Raw genomic sequence first — 21,611 nt, 5'->3', positions numbered from 1 at the left:
AATTGGTGAAACATGTTGAAACCACCACTTATAACAACATCTGATTAATAATGCAAAGATGCCTTGAATTGATTTAAAGTGGAACTTTAGTCAGAAAATTAAGTCTTGCTAGATCACTTTGGGCTGGCCCATTTTGTAGGTATAGCTATGTAAAACATACAAAATAAGTGCTTATACCATTTAAAATCCAGTAATACACTTTCTCAGCCTACTCTGCACATGCTCCATTGATTTCTATTTTTTTACACTGTGCTGAGTTTGTAGAGGCCGATCTGTCTAAAAATATACTTCTGCTCAGGGCTGTGGGATTCAGCAAAATGGCAGCCTCCAGCAAGAAGAAACAGGAAAAATGCTGGAGGCAATTATGGTACTAGAATTAGTGTGTGCTGCAAATTAATGTGTAATGTATGCTTCATGCTAAGGCACATTATTTTAAGTTGTTATGGGTAAATTTCCACTTTAAGGGGATTGTTCCTACTAATTTCTATTCTTCACCATTTTTATTTTTCTCATTGTATAATAAAGTGTGCAATTTGATTGTAAAATTGATGTCTCTTTCTTGGCACGTTAAAGTCCTTCCTGTTTTTTAAAATAGGTTTCTTGTTAAGTTACTGTATATCTAGAATTCTGAAAAAAACATACACGTTGTCAGGCAAGTATGCCCCATGATGCAGGTGATTATTTACAGCAGTGTCACTAATAGAATCCTACTAATTTCTAACGCTGCACTTGTCATAAAAGCAACTGCCTCTGGTTCGTAATGTTGTTGTCTTTCTGGGAGGTTGGTAGTTTATTTTTCTTGGTGAAGTACTTGCTTCCCCTGCAGGAGACCCAACCTACATGTGGGCATTGCCTATCGGGAGAGTCAGTGCTGTCCTTTCTATGGGATATACCTTGACCTCCCATCCAAAAAAAGAATAGCTCAGTAGACACAAGGCTATGGTGACCTACACTGGTAAGGATATTTACATGCCATATCAGGGGCGGACTGACAACTCATGGGGCCCCCGGGCAATTGGGGTTCATGGGGCCTCTGTGTCCTTGCCCAAACTCAAAAAAGCCTATGAAAAAGGTACCAGGGGCATCTCATGGGGCCCCCTACTGACCCCGGGCCCTCGGGCACTTCCCAAGTTTCCAAATGGTCAGTCCGCCCCTGTGCCATACAGTTGTGCTCAAAAGTTTGCACACCCTTGCAGAAATCATGAAATTGTGGCATTGATATTGAAAATATGACTGATCATGACAAAAAGCTATCTTTAATTAGGTATAGTGGTAAATATGAAGCTATTTGTTTGGTTCCTTTTTGAAATCATAATGATAACAGAAATCACACAAATGGCCTTGATCAAAAGTTTACATACCCTGGAATGTTTGGCCTTGGTACAAACAAACAAGGTGACACACAAAGGTTAAAAGGGCAATTCAAGGTTAATTTCCCACATCTGTGGCTTTTTAAATTGCAATTCGTGTCTGTGTTTAAATAGTCAATGTTTTTGTTAGCTCTCACATGGATGCACTGAGCAGGCTAGATACTGAGCCATGGGGAGCAGAAAGAATTGTCAAAAGATTTGCTAAACAAGATAATATAACTTTATAAAGATGGAAAAGGTTTTAAAAATATATGCAAAGCCTTGAATAATATGCCAGTCAGTACTGTTCAATCACTTACTGTATTAAGAAGTGGAAAATTCTGGGATCTCTTGATACCAAACCAAGGTCAGGTAGACCAAGAAGGATTGCAACCACACCTGCCAGAAGAATTGTTCCGGATACAAAGAAAAACCCACAGGAAGCCTCAGGAGAAATACTGGCTGTTCTGGAAAAGATGGTGTTGTTCCAAGGAGCACAATACATTGATACTTGAACAAACAATAGCTGCATTTTCAAGTTGCCAGAAAGAAGCCTTTACTACACCAATGCCACAAAAAAGCCTGGTTACAATATGTCAGACAAAACCTTGACACACTTCACAGCTTCTGACACACTGTAATCTGGAGTGACAAGACCAAAATAGAGCTTTATGGTCACAACCATAAGCGCTATGTTTGGAGAGGGGTCAATGGCAACAAAAATACCTTCCCCACTGTGAAGCATGGTGGTGGCTCACTGATGTGTTGGGGGTGTGTGAGGTCTGAAGGCACAGGGAATCTTATGACAATTGATGGCAAGATGAATGCAACATGTTGTCAGAAAAGACCGGCAGACAATTTGCTTTCTTCTGCCTGAAATATGTGCATGGGATGCTCTTGAACTTTCCAGCATGACAATGACCCTAAGCGCAAGACCAAGTTGACCCTCCAGTGGTTACAGCGGAAAACTGTAAAGGTTCTGGAGTGGCCACCAAAATCTCCTGACCTTGATATCACCAAGCTACTCTGGGGAGATCTCAAGCTACTCTGGGGAGATCTCAAACATGCTGTTTGTGCAAGATGACCAAAGACTTTGCTATACCGCCTGCAAGAATTCAGGGCTTCATAGACAACTATTATAAAAGACTGCATGCTGTCCTTGATGCTAAAACGGGCAATACACAGTATTAAGAACTAAGGGTGTGCATACTTTTGAACGGGTAATTTTTAGTTAAGTGAATAATACTAATATGTAAAAGTATTAAAAATTGCGCTACATGAGTGATGAATATAAACCACAAATTGACAAATAAACAAATAAACACAAAATGCTACTACTTCAAAAAATATCAAATATAACACATAAAACACTCAAACGTGATCCAGTAATATATAAGTGAAAGAATATGTGAAAAAAATAAAATTTAAAAAAGAATTAAAAATACGTGTATAGTCCCAAGTAAAGTCCAAATAACAATCCTTCTCCACCAAATGATTTTTTAAACTCAGTAACCACCACATGAGAAAAGAAAATTGTGTTCCCACTATTAGGTATACACTCACCCACTCTCATGGTTGGCAAAAATAGAGCTCAATAAATATCTCTCAGTGGGATGAAGGGTCAATCAGTGCCGATATGCTTCCTCTCCTCCACTCTCCATAATTGCCTATCCCCAAAAAGGCAGGAAATCCTTTCAAGTGATAATGGTTATCCAATATGGGGGTACTTAGGGTAGCACAGAAGAGTCCCTCCCTCCTCTTAAATACTCCATACTCAGATAAATGGTCACTTAAAAGAAAACAAGAAAAATCCCCAATGGTACAGTACAAAACGCAGCTTCTTTATTGCCAAAAATAGACTACCACTTAAAAAATAAATAAAGATAAAAAGCCCAAATATGTTGCACTAGGTATGTGCATAAGTAAAAACTGAGCCAGTGCTCTCTCCACCGCCAGATACTCGATCACTGATGCTCCTGTGTCACTTCCGGTTCCGGGCACACCACTTTCGATTGCCGCACAGCCACATCCTGACTCGTTTCGTCATATCCGACTTACTCATAGGGATCCATAGGCTGAAAAGTGGAGCTTCCACTTTTGGATAGAACTCCGCTTTAAGCTGGCCATAGATAGATCGCCATTTGGCTTGTTCAGCATGCACTGCCTGAATTTCCATCAATGTATGGGCATGCTGGTTATACAGAAGTTGATCTAGTTTGATTTTCAGAGATCCAGATGTATACAAATCTCTCAATGGAAATACTAGGGGCATTCCGGTCAAACAGGGATTTTAATTTTACAGATAAAAGGGATGCTAGCATGGCAGTACTAAATGCTGTAGTAAGTGACAAGAGTGTCCTATTACTGATAGGTGGCACATATGATGCAGGACAGTCCAGAGACCATTAATCAAGATGGCAGACAAAAGTGTTAGCGCATGCATGGAACAGTGGGTGGTGAGGGAGTTTCTTATGAATTAAGGCGTAAAACCTGTGGATATCTACAGAAGACTTCAAACACAGTACGGTGATTAAACTCGCAGCTGCAGTAAGTCAGAAATTGTGACATCATCAGCCCTCCTCTCTGACCCATCAATGGTAGCTTTGTATACATTCATATAATACATTGCTTACTCTGAATGGCTGAGGTCCACTGTGATAGACTCTACTGTGTTCCGGGTATGAAAATGGAAGTCTCAGCTCGCTCCTGGAACACAATGTGGTATGTTGTATGTAACTGCGGCCATATACAGCATACCGAGTGTACATCCAGCAGACTCACAGGTTAGTGAGGGACAGTTTATTTGTGCCAAGCTGGTGCAAACGATCTACGTAAAGTATATCAAAAGGTGAAGATCAGCTTTAATTATTTCTAAAGCTTTAGCTTCTGCACTCAGGTGTAGTACTTAATTTTACAATGGACGATCTTGGCTATTCTTGCTGGTATATCGCACACCCGTCTTGCTGCCTTCTCAGGACTGTGGGTATTGTTAGGCAAATTACAAAACAACAAAGAAGAGGGCGCACAGACCTGGTGCATTGCCATAACTCAATTTTATTAAAAGTATCTAACAAGAAACATAGGCACTTTTTTTGGATGCTATGCGGTCTTACCATACCATTCACTGATTACAGGGCATTTTGGAGGTGCCTCATCTGTATTTATAGATATGCTTGGACATGACATGTGTTTCTGAGTATACACTTGTTATATACTTTTAATAAAATTGGGTTATGGTAATGTACTAGGTCGCTGTTCCCTCTCATTTGTTGTTTAGCAACTTTAAGTGTTACATGGTTACATAGTTGGCAAGGTTGAATAAAGACACCAATCCATCCACTTCAACCTGTGTTGTGTGTATGTTCATGTCAACACCATTTCCCACATCCCTGTATATTATGTTCACTAAGGATACCCATCTAAGAGGTTTTTTTAAAATATCTATGCTTCCTGCTGACACCACCAATTGTGGAAGATAGTTCCACATCTTTAAAAGCTATGTTCTTGTTTGCAGCCCATTGTATCTTAGTAATTGGTGCAGAAAAACGTGTTTATCCTGCAGATCACCTAAATGTTTTCAACACGACCAAAAACTGATTAATCACCAAAATAAATTAGAGAGCGTAAAATGCAATTATAGGAGTATAACACCTACATACAATCTCTAGATAATGTTAGTTCTAAATTTATACTATATAACTGAGGTTGCTTTTTTATTGTAAACAATGGACAGGCCCTATGGGTGTTTGAATACATTTATTTTTTTTAGTATTAAATTGTTTACCGCTGTCTTCACATCACTGTTCCTCAAAGTATATATGAAAGGGTTTAGAAGTGGTGTGAGAACCGTGTATATAAGAGCAAGAAATTTGTCGTTTTCCCCTCCAGTAGGTCTAATGTACACAACAAGACCAGCTCCATAGAAAAGACTGGCCACAGTAAAGTGAGAGGAACAGGTAGAGAAGGCTTTTTGTTTGCCTTCAGCACCTTTGATTTTTAAGATGGTGTTAATAATGTGAGCATATAAAGCTATGATAATAAAGATTGGGAAAATTGCAGTGAGAATAGCTGCCAGTACGGTGGATAATTTGCTCATGGAAGTATCAGAGCAAGACAAGTTCTGAAGTGGAGCCAAATCACAGATGAAATGATTAATCTGATTTGACCCACAGAATTTCAGCTGGGAGGTATAACCAGTAGTCAAGGAAGAAATCGCAAAACCACCAACCCATGGTGCCATGGCTAACGTAGTATAAAGTTCCTTCCTCATTATAGCAGAATAGTGTAAAGGACTGTTAATAGCCAAGTCCCTATCAATGGCCATAACTAATAACAAATAGCATTCTGTCATACCCAACCCATTGAAAACAAACAGCTGTGTGAAACATTCAATGATAGAGATCCTCTTATTTCTGGAAATCAAATTATTCATAAGCTTAGGCATGGTAACTGTTACAAACATAATTTCAAGAACAGCAAATATAGTTATGAAATAATACATTGGTGTTTGAAGCAAGGGTTCAGTCCTAATTAAGACGATGATGATGATATTTCCTGTAACACAGATGATGTATGCCACCAGAACAAAGAGAAACAGTAATATCTGTAGCTGCTTTAAGCTGGAGAATGCGATTAAAATAAATTCCTGCACCATGGTCTTATTGAAATCTTGTTTCATAGAGCAAAATCCCTGTGAAAAAAAATATAGAACATTATTATTAAAAGTAAAATGTTATGCCTTTGCGTTTTTTCTATATATTGAATTAGATTTATAGAAAATATATGTATATGTCACACCTGAATTTTGTTGATGTTGTTGTGACAACTGTTGGTTTATGATAATTCCAATCTTCTCCCACATTTATGGTAAATTGGTGAGAGAAGTTGCCAACCATCTTGTCACTATAGCACACATTATAAATGTTGACTTCCTAGACACAGGAAATATCATCATCATCATCATCTTAATTAGGACCGAACCCTTGCTTCAAACACCAATGTATTACTTTATAACTACATTTGCTGTTCTTGAAATTATGTTTAACAGTTACCATACCCAAACTTATGAATAATGTGATTTCCAGAAACTGGCTAAGGATTTTGTGTACTGCTTTAAACTATTCTCGTGTGTGTGTGTGTGTGTGTGTGTGTGTGTGTGTGTACATATCAGTATGTGCTATTGTCTATAAAAAATATTTTTTAACAGGCAGTAACAATGCAATATTTCATATATACAGTACCTGACTATAATAAATACAAATTATAAAATAAACCCACCTATTTTTTCCTTTTAAGGGACTCGGCAGACTCGATAGAAATCCAAAATTGTGATATTTTTTTTAGACCAAAACATGGACTTCCCAATGTCCCTTAATTGTGAACTCTAAGGCAATTAAAAGTTCTCACTATCTAATCAGTATCCTCATTATGATATGATATAGTACAATCATAGCACAGTTCATTCACAGTTCTAGATTTCATTGCAAACAGTACTACTGTTCGAATGTCCATCTTTGAGGAGAACCACAAAAAGTAGTCAAGATACTTGTACCAGTGAGGGATCTATTAGCTTTTTTTTTCAAAATAAATGAGCAAGAGTACAACCAACATGTTTTGGGGTTTTTGGGCTTCCCTTTCTTCAGTGCTCTAAATATTAGTTTAGGTCCAGCTAGTTACTGAATCATCTCTGCGTTGGATCATTAGTAGCTTGCCGCATAGTAAGTGCTCCATCCTTAGCTGTGCTTTTTACGACCAGTTGGTCTGAATCTAATATCTTTCTAAAGCCCTAAAGAAAAATAGGTGACCCCCAAAAATACAAACACATAGGCTCTACACTTGTTTGCTATTTTAAATAAATATAAATCAATATATGTGTCAAAGTTTCAAGCATCTGGACTACTATATGCAGAACTCCTCACTCACCAACACCCAGAGTTTCCAGTATAGGATAAGTTCCATTGTCATTTTATCCCTAGAATTGAACAGCCGCAGGAGAACCTTCTAATACAGTGTTCTTTACCTGTTTTGGAACTAATCTCCCACTTTATGCAGATATCCACTCCTACTTTAGGGATCCCCTGACCAGGAAAACAAACCAACGGAAATCAAGCGTGGGAGATGGATGGATCCAATATGCGAACCATTATAGTAAACCATAGGTTACTATTAGTATTAATATAATGTGTGTCAATGTAAAGTGTGTAAAGCAGGTTATACTTACTGGAACAGTATCACCCATAGTCTGTATAAAGCAGAATTGTGATTAAAGAACATATGATGACAACCACAATTACTTTAATATCTGGAAGAATGTATTTGGAAGTTACATGTGAATTTAATGTTTGCACGCATATATACAGTTTATATAACAATACATACATATATTTGAACACAAACTGAAAAGGGCCCTGAAGACTTATTGCACAAGGGACCACTCTAAGACCAATTATGTTTTCACTTGAGACATGAATCAAAAACCTGCAATTTGTAGGAAACACAAGCAAGTAAATGGAAACATTGATTGATTTCCCTTTAGAGTTGAGAATAGTTGAGAAAACATGTTTTGTTTAGAGTCATTGTCAGACACATAATATGTTGTCTTGATTACTGCATGCCAATACATATGTATGTTGCAAGTAGAATTTATATTGCTAGCAATTGATTGGTTGCAGGATTCAGTTAAGTTTCAATATGACCAGATTCTTGTTAAATTCGACCTAAATTATTGTGGCAAGTAAATTACTGTCATATACACTCACCAGCCACTTTATTAGGTACACTTTGCTAGTGCCAAGAAAATATCCCCCACACCATCACCAGCCTAAACCACTGCTACAAGGCAGGTTGGATCCATGCTTTCATCTTGTTTACATCAAATTCAGACCCTACCATCTGAATGGTGCAGCAACCAGTCTGCCCATTCTCCTCTAGCTTCTGACATCAACAAGGCATTTTTGTCCACACAACTGCTGCTCACTGGATATTTTCACTTTTTCGGACTATTCTCTGTAAACCCTAGAGATGGTTGTGCATGAAAAGCCCAGTAGATCAGCAGTTTTTTTTAAATACTCAGACCAGTCTGCCTGGCATCAACAACCTTGCCACATTCAAAGTCACTTAAATCCCCTTTCTTCCCCATTGTGATGCTCCGTTTCAACTTCTCTGCCAATCCCTCCACTGGCTTCCCATTGCCCAATGAATAGTATTTAAAACAATAACATACAAAGCCATTTCCAACTCTGCCCAAAATTATAGTACATCACCAATCTTGTCTCCAAATATCACCCAAAATGTCCTCTCCGCTCCTCCCAAAACCTCCTGCTCTCTAGGTCCCTTGTCTCCTCCTTCCATGCTCATCTCCAGGACTTCCCCAGAGTCTCTCCCATCCTCTGGAACTCCCTACCCCAATATGTCAGGCTATCTCCTAGTCTGTCCACTTTTAGGCAATCCACGAAAACTCATTTCTTCAGGAAACCTTTCCTGCCTTCAGTTAATAACCAAATCTTTTATTTCTCCCATCAGTTCATATCTCGCAGTTATTACCTATTGTTCCACCAGCCCCTTCCTATTAGATTGTAAGCTCCCAGGAGCAGGGCCCTCCTAACTCTCTTTTTTTTTATTTGTATTGTTGCTGTATTGACTCCCTTTATATTGTAAATAGTTGTGCAAACTGATGCCGCTATAAATCCTGTATTATAATAGTAATAATAAAAATATAATTCATAATGGAAGACTTCTGTGACCAATGCTATGAATGTTAATTACAGGTTCTTCACAGACAATATATTGACAACAAAAATAGCATTTTAACATTTGAAATGTTTCCTAAAATGTTTTAAACAATGGGGACATAAGTAAAAATATTGCTTCTATGAGGTATATATCATTGCCCTTTAAAAGTATACTTTTATTTTGTTTTAGGAATAAAGCAAATAGTCTAAAGAGGAAGACACTTTACAGATTCATTCTTTAAAAATTAGGTTGATTAATTCCTTAAAAACACACAGAAGTGCCGGGGAGCCACAAAATGCATTATATGGGATTTCAGTTTAACTACAACAAAAAATAGATTTTATCATGGACACAAGAGCTTCCTAATGGTCTACTCCATACAAAAAATCCACCAATGCCAGGAACTTCTGCAAATTAGGCATTTAGGGACCCCTTTCTTTTGGCACATTGCATCCTACCAACTACTCTTCACATAGCCCACCCTGAGAGACTAAGGTCTGGTTCTCCATATGCATTGAGCGTGACCATCCACCAAAAGAAAGATCTGCATGAGGGCAGGGATAGTCTCCATATTCTTGATGACAGGTTGCATATCATTTCAATGGTTTACTGCAACCTACCCTTACGTGAGTAACATTATTCCTCTATCCTTTCTTGTGGATAAGGTCCGTTCACATGAGCAGTCCGACTTTCAGGTGGACCCAATAGGACCCTCCATTCTCCTCTATTGAGTGGAGGATGTAAATAGACTTGTGTCTGTTTACACCCACCTACATCCAATCCAATCTGCCAAAACCAAGCAGAAGATGATCTGTTCCCATCCATCGGGTTGGATCAGAGGGCAGTCAGCTGTAAATGGACAGCCAGTTTTTTTTACATCTGAGTGCCCTTAAGCAGAATGAACACAGACATAGCTTGCTCTGCTCTAAGTGTAAGGGACGCGAACCTGTCATTCGGCCACTCCGCTTAACAGGGGGATTAGCTGACAAATCCCCTGAAAAATGGATCGGACCCATATGAAAGAAGCCTAAGAAATTACACTATATAGGACCAGGGGCGGACTAACAACTCATGGGGCCCCCGGGCAATAGGGGATCATGGGGCCCCTGTGTCCTCGCTCACACTCAAACACCTAAAAAAGCCAATGAAAGGTACCAGGGGCATTTCTTTGGGCCCCTTCTGACCCCGGGCCCTCGGGCAGTTCCCGAGTGCTCAAATGGTCAGTCTGCCCCTGTATACGACTCTCTCATCTCTCTCCATGCCTTCTTTGTTTTTTCCACTCTCCAGTTCTTCAGAGATTGACACAGATACAGAAACAAAATCATTCTAGTATCATGAAATCTGTCAGGTAAAAATAAAATTAAAAACCACTACTCCAAAAGAGAGGTCACCAAAGGTGCATAAGCCTTAAAGTATTACTAAACCCAGGACCCTGTATTCACTATATCTGGTCTACCACAGTACACACAACATGGAAGTGCAATTATTTTAGAAAATATAAACTGCTAAATACCTTTTCTCATCAGCAGTTAGAACAGTCTTGTGACTTCTACCAGTGTCCAGCAGAGCACAGGTTAAAGCTTGGAGGAGGAGTTTTGGAGGAGGAGTTTTCTTTCTGCTCTAGGAGGATGCAGAACCCCTGACCTCTGTCTAGACAGTGCTGATTGGCCCTGTGCTGATCACAAGCACTCTCCCAAGAAAAAAAAAAACCTCTTTAGCAATACACACTAAACTAAACATGTGCTGAATGGCTATGGGTTCAGTCTGTCTTATCAGGAGATAAGCCGTGGACATTTGAACTAGAGGAAAAGCAAAGAAGAAAGGATCAAATGGCTTTTTTACACAATATAGAAGATTAACCTCTTAGGTTCCACAGTGAGTATAACAAGCATGCTTTACTGCATATACAGACTGATTTTACTGTTGTGGGTTTAGTAACACTTTAAGTTCAGCTCAAACTCAGATTTCCACTTTGCCCAAAACCATCGTCCTCCAGCCATCTACTGGAATTTATCTTTATTGGAATCAACCAGAAGTCCCATTCGTTTTAGTTGAGGCTTTCAACTATAGGCACCTGCTTGTGTTTTTCTGGCACTTGCTCTCATGCAACAGTGTTTGTTCATTTTTTTTTTAAATAACAGGTTTACTTTTAAAACACTGGGGTTTATTTACTACAGCTGAAGAATGCAAAATCAGGATGACATTTGCAAAGAAACCAATCAGCTTCTAACCTCAGCTTGTTCATTTAAGCTTTGGTAATAAAACCTGGAAGCTGACTGGTTTCTATGCAGAAGTGAGCCTGATTTTGCACTCTACAGCTGTATAAATAAAGAGCAAAAAATTAAAAAAAAAACCTTTTTTTTTTTTTTTACTTTTTATTAAAAATTTTTGCAAATAAGTAAATTTTCTTCATAACTTTAGGCCAACATTTTTACTGCTACATTTCTTTGGTAAAAATAACCAAAATCAGAGTATATTTTTTAGTCTCTGTGAAAGTTATACAGTCTACAAACTATGGTACCAATCATTAAAAATTGATCACACCTGTTGAACCGACGGTCTATCTGCCAGGACAGTACAAATACCCCCCAACTGACTCCTTTTTGGAAAGTAGACAGTCCAAACTACTGTATTTAGTAAGAGGCAAGGTGAATTCTTTTAAGTTGTCATTTTTTTCCATCAACTCTTGGGAAAATGAAGGAATTGATTTTTTTTTTAACACAAAATTGTCATTAACAATGTATTTCTCACACACGGCATATGCATACTTGCAATTACAACCCAAAACACATTCTGCTGCTTCTGAGTATGGCGATACCACATATTTGAGACTTTTTCACAGCCTGGACACATACAGAGGCCCAATATCCGAGTAGCACCATCAAGCCTTCTAGGAGCATAAATTACACTTTTAATTTCCTGACTACCTATTGCATTTTTGAAGGCTCTGGAGCACCAGGACAATGGCATGACCCACAAAAGAACCCCATTTTGGAAAGCAAACACCCCAACGTATATTCTATGAGGCATAATGAGTTGTTTTTTTTTATAACAATTAACTCCTTCACTGTGAGACGTCTCCATAGAAAAGGACAGGCATAGGATGTACTGGGATTGTTATCAATATACTACTGAGAAAAATGGTTCATCTGGTCCACAATGTATTGAAGTAAATTGGCAGGGAAAAACAAAAAAATCAATTTCAGAAAAATGTTCAGTATTGGTATGCATACCTGGCTGTACGGTGATTGAAGCTGATCCTGAGCTGGAAGTCAACCATAAAGGGTTTGCCAGAGCATCAGGAAGATATGTTTGGGCCCTAATTCTTGGGGTCTGGTGGTGCTCCAGTGCTGGTACTGAGCCTTTCATCCTTGGTGTCTGCTGATTGACCATTGGGGTGTATGGTGCTGCTTGTGGTTGCCTGCTCTTCAGAGCGCCATATCCTTTTAGGAGGGATTGCTTCCTCCTCTGATTCGGTCAATGACCCACTATTTGCTCATATTAAAAATCGGAATCAGATGGTGAGAGCTCGCCGCTCCTCTCATCTGACATGCTGAAAATTACGAGCACCTCCTCCTCCTAGTAAAATATTTTTTGGACATTGCAGTACACAGCAATGGTGATTGTGGCTGTATGAGGGATAAACTGCTGATGGATGGCTGGGTGCACTTCTAATGGGCGGCAGTTGTGTCGACTCTGTGATGAGTACATTGATTAGGCTGCACTGATGGCTGTGGTGACAGGAACACCGATGGGCTGCACTGATGAATGCACTGACAGGTACACTGATGGCTGCACTGGTGGGCTGCACTGACAGGTCCACTGATGGGCTGCACTGACAGGTCCACTGATGGGCTGCACTGACAGATCCACTGATGGGCTGCACTGACAGATCCACTGATGGGCTGCACTGACAGATCCACTGATGGGCTGCACTGACAGATCCACTGATGGGCTGCACTGACAGATCCACTGATGGGCTGCACTGACAGATCCACTGATGGGCTGCACTGACAGATCCACTGATGGGCTGCACTGACAGATCCACTGATGGGCTGCACTGACAGATCCACTGATGGGCTGCACTGACAGATCCACTGATGGGCGGCACTGACAGATCCACTGATGGGCGGCACTGACAGATCCACTGATGGGCGGCACTCACAGATCCACTGATGGCGGCACTCACAGATCCACTGATGGGTCCACTAATGGCTCCACTGACAGATCCACTGGTGGCACTGACAGGGACTTATTTTATTAGGGGCAGTGTGGTGCACAGTAGTGAAAGGGTTTTAAAAACTCACTGTTCCTAGGTTCTTCTCCTAGAAGATAGCAACAGTGAGTGACCACTGGGTGTTTATATTTATGATTGGCTGTGACAGGTCACAGACCATCACGTGATAAAAAGCCAATTTCATTGGCTCTTTACCTTCAGCAGGGAAGCGCTGTGTCCGGGGGACACAACCTGACAGCAACGGCTGCGATGCACAGGATGTCATGACGCCCAGTCACAGGGAGAAAAGGACCACCCGGCTGTCAATCTGCTATAGGCTAAGCAGGAATTAATAACTATAGTTATGTCAAGATTCTAGCAATTAACACTCTTGATCTTCTCACTGCTTACTTCACATCCTTGTTCCTTAAGGTGTAAATGAATGGATTTAACAGTGGTGTGAGGACAGTGTATATAAGAGCTAGGAATTTGTCAAATTGGGTGTCAATTGGTGTAGCATATACAATAATGGTTGTTCCGAAGAAAAGACTGGCTACAGTAAGATGGGAGGAGCAAGTAGAGAATGCTTTTTTCTTTCAATCAACACTCTTAATTTTTGAGATTGTGCTAATAATGCGAACATAAAAAGCTATAATAATAATAAATGTAATGACAATGCTAAAAACAGCTGATAGAAAAACAGTTACTTTGCTGACAAAAAGATCCGAGCAAGCCAAGTTTTGAAGTTGGCCCACATCACAAAAAAAATGGTTGATCTGATTTGGACCACAGAATTTCAGGCAAGCAGTGAATAATGTAGTCAAAATTGAAATAGTAAATCCACCAATCCATGGTAATACAGCTAATTTAAAACAAAGCTCCTTTTTCATAATAGATGAATAGTGCAGGGGATTGTTCATAGCTAAGTTCCGATCAAAGGCCATTACTACCAGGAGGTAGGATTCAGTTATCCCCAATCCACTGAAGACAAACATCTGTGTAAAACACCCAAGAACAGACATGCTCTTATTTCTAGAAATTAGGTTGTCAAGAAGTTTAGGTAGAGTAACTGTTACAAAAATAATTTCCAGGACAGCAAAGGCACTTATAAATAAGTACATTGGAGTATGAAGCAAGGGATCAATTCTAATTAGGATAATGATGATAATATTTCCAATGACACAAATGATGAAGACAGAAAGAAGTACCTGTAAATGTGGAAATTCTGAAAATGCTATTAGGATGAACTCTTGCACCATGGTTCTATGTGTGTTGTTTTGTAGTACACTAAGCTCTAAAGCAGAAAATGATTAAGTTGTCATTAAAAAATTTCCAATAAAAAATTATTGCAGAAGAAAAACAATTGAATGAAAGAAAAGGAGAAATGAAGGAATACTCCATGTTAAATTCTCAGACAAATCAACCCCTGTTAAACCTTAACACAATTCAGTAGTTTAATAGTATAAAGAAAATATATTTTGCAAACATTGAGGAGGTAGGAAACATCATTTTGGCTAGTCAATGTTTACCAAAGATCAAGAGTTTTCCATATTTGTAATTTTTTTTCACATTATTTTAACACATATACTGTCCTAGGCTGGCTGTACCTAAAGAGGGATCCATGGCTGTCACTTAGGCTTGACGTTTACCTCTTGACACTCAGCCCTTTCTGTCACACATTAAAAAAAATGGCATTTTTTGCTAGAAAATTACTTAGGACCCCTAAACATACATTTTTAATCAGAGGCTCTAGAGAGTAAAATGGTGTTTATGTCACACAGTATTTGTACAGCAGTTTTTCAAGCACACATTTTTTGTAAAAAATACACTATAATGACATATACAAACACAATATAATACCCAATTTTTTGGTAAAATACAAAAGATGTAAAGCGAGACATATTTGGTATCTATTTATTCGGATTAACAATTGGGCACGCCCATGGAATGGTTACAAACTATGGTACATTAAATTATCCATAGGCGACACTTTAAAATCCTTTACTGGCTACCAGATTAGAGTTACAAAGCAGGTCTGGTGCCAGAATTATGGCTCTAACTCAGATGTGCATGGTGATACCTTCATGTATGGTGCGATCATTATCTGCATATGGGACTGATGTGTGTGTTTTCCTTTGCACACAAATGGGGGGGGACTTTACATTTTTCTTTTTTTTTCATCAACTATATTGCTATCACAAGGGATGAACAACATTCCTTGTTATAACATTGGCCATGACATCCTCTTTATGGAGAGCTCTGGGGTCTATGAAATCTCTGACCTCCAAACCTTTGCTTACAAACAAAACTGGAAGTGACAAAATCCTTGTCGCTCCTGGTTTCTGACATCACTCAGTGGGAGAAACAGCATCAGTTCCTCTTACTCTGTGCCCAGAAGCTGCTGGTCGCATCCTTACCAGGCTCCCCTATTGGATGGGAAAGCTCAATAAAGGTGGCAGTGGGAAGAGGACCCTTTTCCACCACCTGTTGAAGTAATCGAGTAGCTCTATAGCCTCTCAAATCACTTACGCCTGGCAGTACTAGAGTCGTTGGTTCAAATCCCAACCATGGCACCACCTGCCTGGAGTTTGCATGTTCCCCCTGTGCCTGCGTGGGTTTCCTCCGGGTACTCCTGTTTCCTCCCACACTCCAAAGACATGCTGGTAGGTTAATTGGATCCTGTCTAAATTGTCCCTAGTATGTGTATGTTTGAATGAAAGTTAAGGAACTTTAGATTATAAGCCGTCTGAGGATTAGGGACTGATGTGAATGTACAATATATATATATGTATATGTAAAGTGCTGTGTAAATTGACGGCGCTATAGAAGTACCTGTAATAAATAAATAAGTGTACAGAAAGAAGATAACATTGTTTGTTATCACTTCAGCTCACAGGATGCTACAATTCTTTTATAAGTATTTCCTATTCTTGCTGAAAATGTTCTAAGCCTGAAAATGAAAAATAATGCAGCCGCCACAACTTAGAACTGGTAAGCAGCAACATATTACTTTTTTTTGTTATTGGGTTTAGATTCTTTAAAAAAAGACTTTTAATATATAATGTCATGGACTTAAGAAGAGACACAATGAATATTAATGGGGTAGCCTGGACATGAAAGCCAATGATAAAAAAAAATATTTTGAATGCACTGTAGATACAGAAGAACTACAGCAAAGTGTTATAGAATTTTAGCCTTAAACCTAGAATTCTGATATGACCTGGATGTTCAATGCCAAGGCAGTGTAGTCACATGACTGACACCATAGGGCAGAATGATTGTAGGGATTTTAGGTATGATTTATAAAGGAATGTCAGCACTTTCAATAGCTTATACTGGAAGCACTTGTGAGGATATTTATGTGTATAAAGATTTTAGGGCAAGGTTCTGAAAACCTTTATTGTTTCATCATTTATTCTGTAAAGATAATTTGAAATTATACACTTTCAATGATATTTGGGTAGCACTAGTAATGTTGGAGGTTCAGAGAGATATTCATTAAGAAACATGCACAGAAAGGTAGTATAGAAATGAAGCAGTGTTTAAAAGTAGAATTTCATGTTATAATTTGATAGACACATATAGGCACATATACCTGATGACTTGTGACCTTTAATGGTGAAAACAAGGGTGAAATACACTCACATTTCATAAGTGAGATAAAGGCTGAAAAGTAGAGAAAGGTGAAGGTCATCTGAACGTCTGGCCAGCATGTCGGTGCTGCAGACCTGAAGGCAAAGGGGAACAGTGAGGCTGATGGGCACATCCACTCCAGGAAGTCGAGATGGACCTCACAGTGGAGCACAGGCTTCCAAGGACGTACGGTGTCATGAAGTGAACAAAGGGAAGGGGAGAAGTCCCAATCAGATGTGCGCACTCCTGTTGCCTCACTGTTCTACGCCGCCTTCAGGTTTGCGTTCGGGCTGGACGTTCGGATGATCATCACCCTTCTCTACTTTTGAGCGTGTATCTCACTTATGAAATGTGAGTGTATTTTACCCTTGTTTTTACATTCAAGTTGAAAGTCTACACTTAGAGGTGCTGTGTTTCTTTTGTTGTTTTTATATGATTCTGGAGCCAGCTTTTGCTCTCTACACAGCTGGCCAAATGGATGGACTGTTGTACTTTAATACAGGACATTCTTCTGACTGTTTATATTTTATGGTATTGCTGAGGTTCCATGCACCTGTTCTCTAAATTTTTTAAAGAAAATTCCTACACTGAGCAACACACTGCACTTATAAACAGTCGGAAGAATGTCCTGTATGAATTGTATGGTATTTCTGAGGTTCCATGCACCTGTTATCTCTAATTTGTTAAAGAAAATTTCTACAATGGTCAAGAAACTTCGGTGCACAGTGAATCTGTTGCATATACAGTACATATACATAATTATGATCAGCTTAATATATCTATGAGTGTCAATGTTCTAAAAAAGGGTCCACTTTTATAATTTGTAAGAATATATGTACATGGAGAAATGTATGTTTTATTAGTTCATTATGCAAAACAATTACATGCAAAAGTGCAAATGTAATTTTAACTTACAGGAGAAAAGCCCTCCATAGTCCAAACAGGAATCCTTAAAAATGATGAGCAATCTTTCGTTTTTATTTCTTGAGCATCATATGGGTCTTAAACAGGGGCGGACTGACAACTCATGGGGCCCCCGGGCAATAGGGGATCATGGGGCCCCTGTGTCCTTGCCCAAACTCAAAAAAGCCTATGAAAAAGGTACCAGGGGCATCTCATGGGGCCCCCTACTGACCCCGGGCCCTCGGGCAGTGCCCGAGTTTCCAAATGGTCAGTCCGCCCCTGGTCTTAAAAGACCTATATGAGTACAACATGTGTCAATTTATACTTGAACATAGGATTTACATAAGACTCTGTAGAATTGTGGAAAGAGAACCATGGGATCTCTTCTCCTTTGATGATAGGACATGCAGCTTGTAAAGACAATAAGACAAGTGGGAGAAGGATCCACAGAGATTTTTGAAATCTCATTCCCAAAGCAGCCATATCTTCATATTTTCCCCTAAAAAATATATTGTGGCGTTTCATGAAACAAAAGCCACAATGGATGCAACATCATCCATGGGCTTCCCTTGAAACTTTGGGTAAGTGTAGCAGTATGTGGCATTCCCTACTGAGTTAAATAAAAAAAGTACATAGCTAGAAGAAAGAAAAATGCCTTATTTTTTCATAACACTTTATCTTAATTCAGCTGTCATTTTTCAAGTGCAGTTTAAGCACTGACGATTAACAATCAGTCTGATTATAATGCCAACGCTATGGGGGAGATGTAGTAAAACTGTTGCACTGAGAATCTGGTGCAGCTGTTCATGGTAGCCAATCAGCTTCTAATGTCAGCTTGTTCAATTAAGCTTTGTCTATAAAACCTGAAAGCTGATTGGTTTCAATGCACCAGATTGTACACTCACCAGTTTTAGTAAATATGTCTCTGTGTCTTGTTTCCCTTTCCCTACTTTTTATAAATAAAACTAGTACAAAGTAGTTTTTTTCTTTGAAACAGGTGACAGAGGCCAAAACCTAGGATAGCAGGACTACTAGGAATGGTATCTGATAGTCTTCTGACCTTCAGTATATGGAGGACAAAGGATTATACTGGTTTACAGTGTTTTGTGCTATTCTTTAGTAACTATAACTGTTAATATCATTATTATTAGGGATAGGGCCAAAACTGGGGGGGGGGGGGGCATGTGCCTCGGGTTCTGCATTGAGAGGGGTGCCACCAGCAGGGGTAATAACTGGGACTGACCTTCTGTATGGCTCTCACCCTAGCAATTGAAAGCCAACATCTCCTCCCTCCTGCCAGCTTTCAGCTGCTGCAGGGAGAGCCACAAAAGACTGGTTGCAGTAATTTTGCCCACTTGCTACACTCATCCACTTATGTCCAGATTCTGCCTGATGCCTGGGCTCCCTGTGTGCTACCCTCTTCCCAGCACTGCCAGCTTTCTACATCTTCTGCCAGCCAGTTACCTGTTCGCGGTAGAACATTTGAATGGACCAAAAGTTCACCACGAACATTGAACCTAATGCAAGTCTATGGGACTCGAACTTGCAAATTCAAAGTGCCCATTTTGAAGGCCTATATGCAAGGTATTGCCCATAAAAGTGGTATGGGGACTGGGGTTCTGCCCTGAGCAACATGAATCAGTGAAAAAAACATTTTCAAAAAGTGCCTTTTTTAAAGGAGCAGTCATTTTTCATTGCTTAAAAAAAAAAACATTTTATTTAAACATCCTGCCTGGGAGGGAGGGGCCCATCTGTACAATGTATAAAACCTGCTGTTTAATGACTGACTTTTTTTTTTTTAAATGACATTTTTATTAAAAAAAAACACAGCGTTTTGACAAGCCTTCAGGTTTGCGCTTGGGCTGGACGTTCGGATGATCATCACCCTTCTTTACTTTTGAGCGTGTATCTCACTTATAAAATGTGAGTGTATTTTACCCTTGTTTTTACATTCAAGTTGAAAGTCTACACTTAGAGGTGCTGTGTCTCTTTTCTTGTTTTTACATGATTCTGGAGCCAGCTTTTGCTCTCTACACAGCTGGCCAAGTGGATGGACTGTTGTACTTTAATACAGGACATTCTTCTGACTGTTTATATTTTATGGTATTGCTCAGGGTTCCATGCACCTGCTCTCTAAATTTTTTAAAGAAAATTCCTACACTGAGTAACACACTGCTATGACAAGCCTGGGTTCACACAGGAGCAGTGAGGAAACCGCATGCGATTTGGACAAGAATAGAATTCCTGTTCAAATAGCATGCTATAAATTTGCATCCATATATTTATCCAAATCACACCACAAAATATGGGTGAGTACTTGACCAAAAGTATCGGTACTCTTACTCGACTATAAAAGAATATCCATGCATCCCTACATCTATATATGTATCAATCAATATATGTAATAAAAAATGTATAAATGCAAGAAACAATGACAAGGAAATAAAATGGAGTATCGTACAGAGGAAAGGACAAATTACCGTATTTTCCGGCGTATAAGACGACTGGGCATATAAGACGACCCCCTACTTTTCCTGTTAAAATATAGGGTTTGAGCTATATTCGCCGTATAAGACTACCCCTCTTCCAACGCACACCAAATAAAAATTAAAAATCATCAGATTTGATTTCAATATGGCATGCTATTTCAGTATGGTATTCCAATGATGGGGTGCTATTCCTCCCACTGACACCAATGATGAGGCACTACTCCTCCCACTGACACCAATGATGGGGCACTATTTCATCCACTGACACCAATGATGGGGCACTATTCCTCCCACTGATACCAATGATGGGGCACTATTCCTCCCACTGATACCAATGATGGGGCACTATTCCTCCCACTGATATCAATGATGGGGCACTATTCCTCCCACTGACACCAATGATGGTGCCCCATCATTAGTGTCAGTGTGTGAGGAATAGTGCCCTATCATTAGTCAGTGGGAGGAATAGTGCCCCATCATTGGTGTCAGTGGGAAGCATCGTGCCCCATCATTGGTGTCAGTGGGAGGAATAGTGTCCCATCATTAGTGTCAGTGGGAGGAATAGTGTCCCATCATTGGTGTCAGTGGGAGGAATAGTGCTCCATCATTGGTGTCAGTGGGAGGAATAGCGGCCCATCATTGGTATCCGTGGGAGGAATAGCACCCCATCATTGGTATCAGTGGGAGGAATAGCGCCCCATCATTGGTGTCAGTGGGAGGAATAGCACCCCATCATTGGTGTCAGTGGGAGGAATAGCGCCCCATCATTGGTATCAGTGGCAGGAATTGCACCCCATCATTGGTATCAGTGGCAGGAATTGCGCCCCATCATTGGTGTCAGTGGGGAGAATTGCGCCCCATCATTGGTGTCAGTGGGGAGAATAGTGCCCCATAATTGGTGTCAGTGGGGAGAATAGTGCCCCATCATTGGTGTCAGTGGGGAGAAGGAATAGTGCCCCATCGTTAGTGTCAGTGGGGAGAAGTAGTGCCCTATCATTGGTATCAGTGGGGAGAATAGTGCCCCATCGTTGGTATCAGTGGGAGGAATAGTGCCCCATCATTGGTGTCAGTGGGGGAGGAATAGTGCCCCATCATTGGTATCAGTGGGGAGAATAGTGCCCCATCAATGGTGTCAGTGGGGGGAGGAATAGTGCCCCATCAATGGTGTCAGTGGGGAGGAGGAATAGTGCCCCATCAATGGTGTCAGTGGGGGAGGAATAGTGCCCCATCATTGGTATCAGTGGGGAGAATAGTGCCCCATCAATGGTGTCAGTGGGGAGGAGGAATAGT

General features: G+C 39.9%; 1 protein-coding gene across 1 annotated transcript; it reads right to left on the bottom strand.

Annotated features, from left to right (window-relative positions):
- Positions 1-1,967: 1,967 nt before the first annotated feature.
- On the bottom strand, positions 1,968-14,555 carry LOC149452270 (olfactory receptor 2AP1-like). The gene is made up of 3 exons (XM_089689545.1): positions 14,505-14,555; positions 5,134-6,039; positions 1,968-1,991 (listed from the first exon to the last, which is right to left on the bottom strand). Exons 1-3 carry the CDS (start codon positions 14,553-14,555, stop codon positions 1,968-1,970), a joined length of 981 nt encoding a protein of 326 aa, XP_089545671.1.
- Positions 14,556-21,611: the final 7,056 nt, after the last annotated feature.

This window comes from Staurois parvus, unplaced genomic scaffold, assembly GCF_062004578.1.
Source record: "Staurois parvus isolate SC_StPar_1 unplaced genomic scaffold, SC_StPar_1.0 ptg000486l, whole genome shotgun sequence".
In the NCBI taxonomy this organism is placed as follows: domain Eukaryota; kingdom Metazoa; phylum Chordata; class Amphibia; order Anura; family Ranidae; genus Staurois; species Staurois parvus.
The sequence above is the reverse complement of the archived record's forward strand: the minus strand, read 5'-3'. Positions and strand labels throughout refer to the sequence as shown.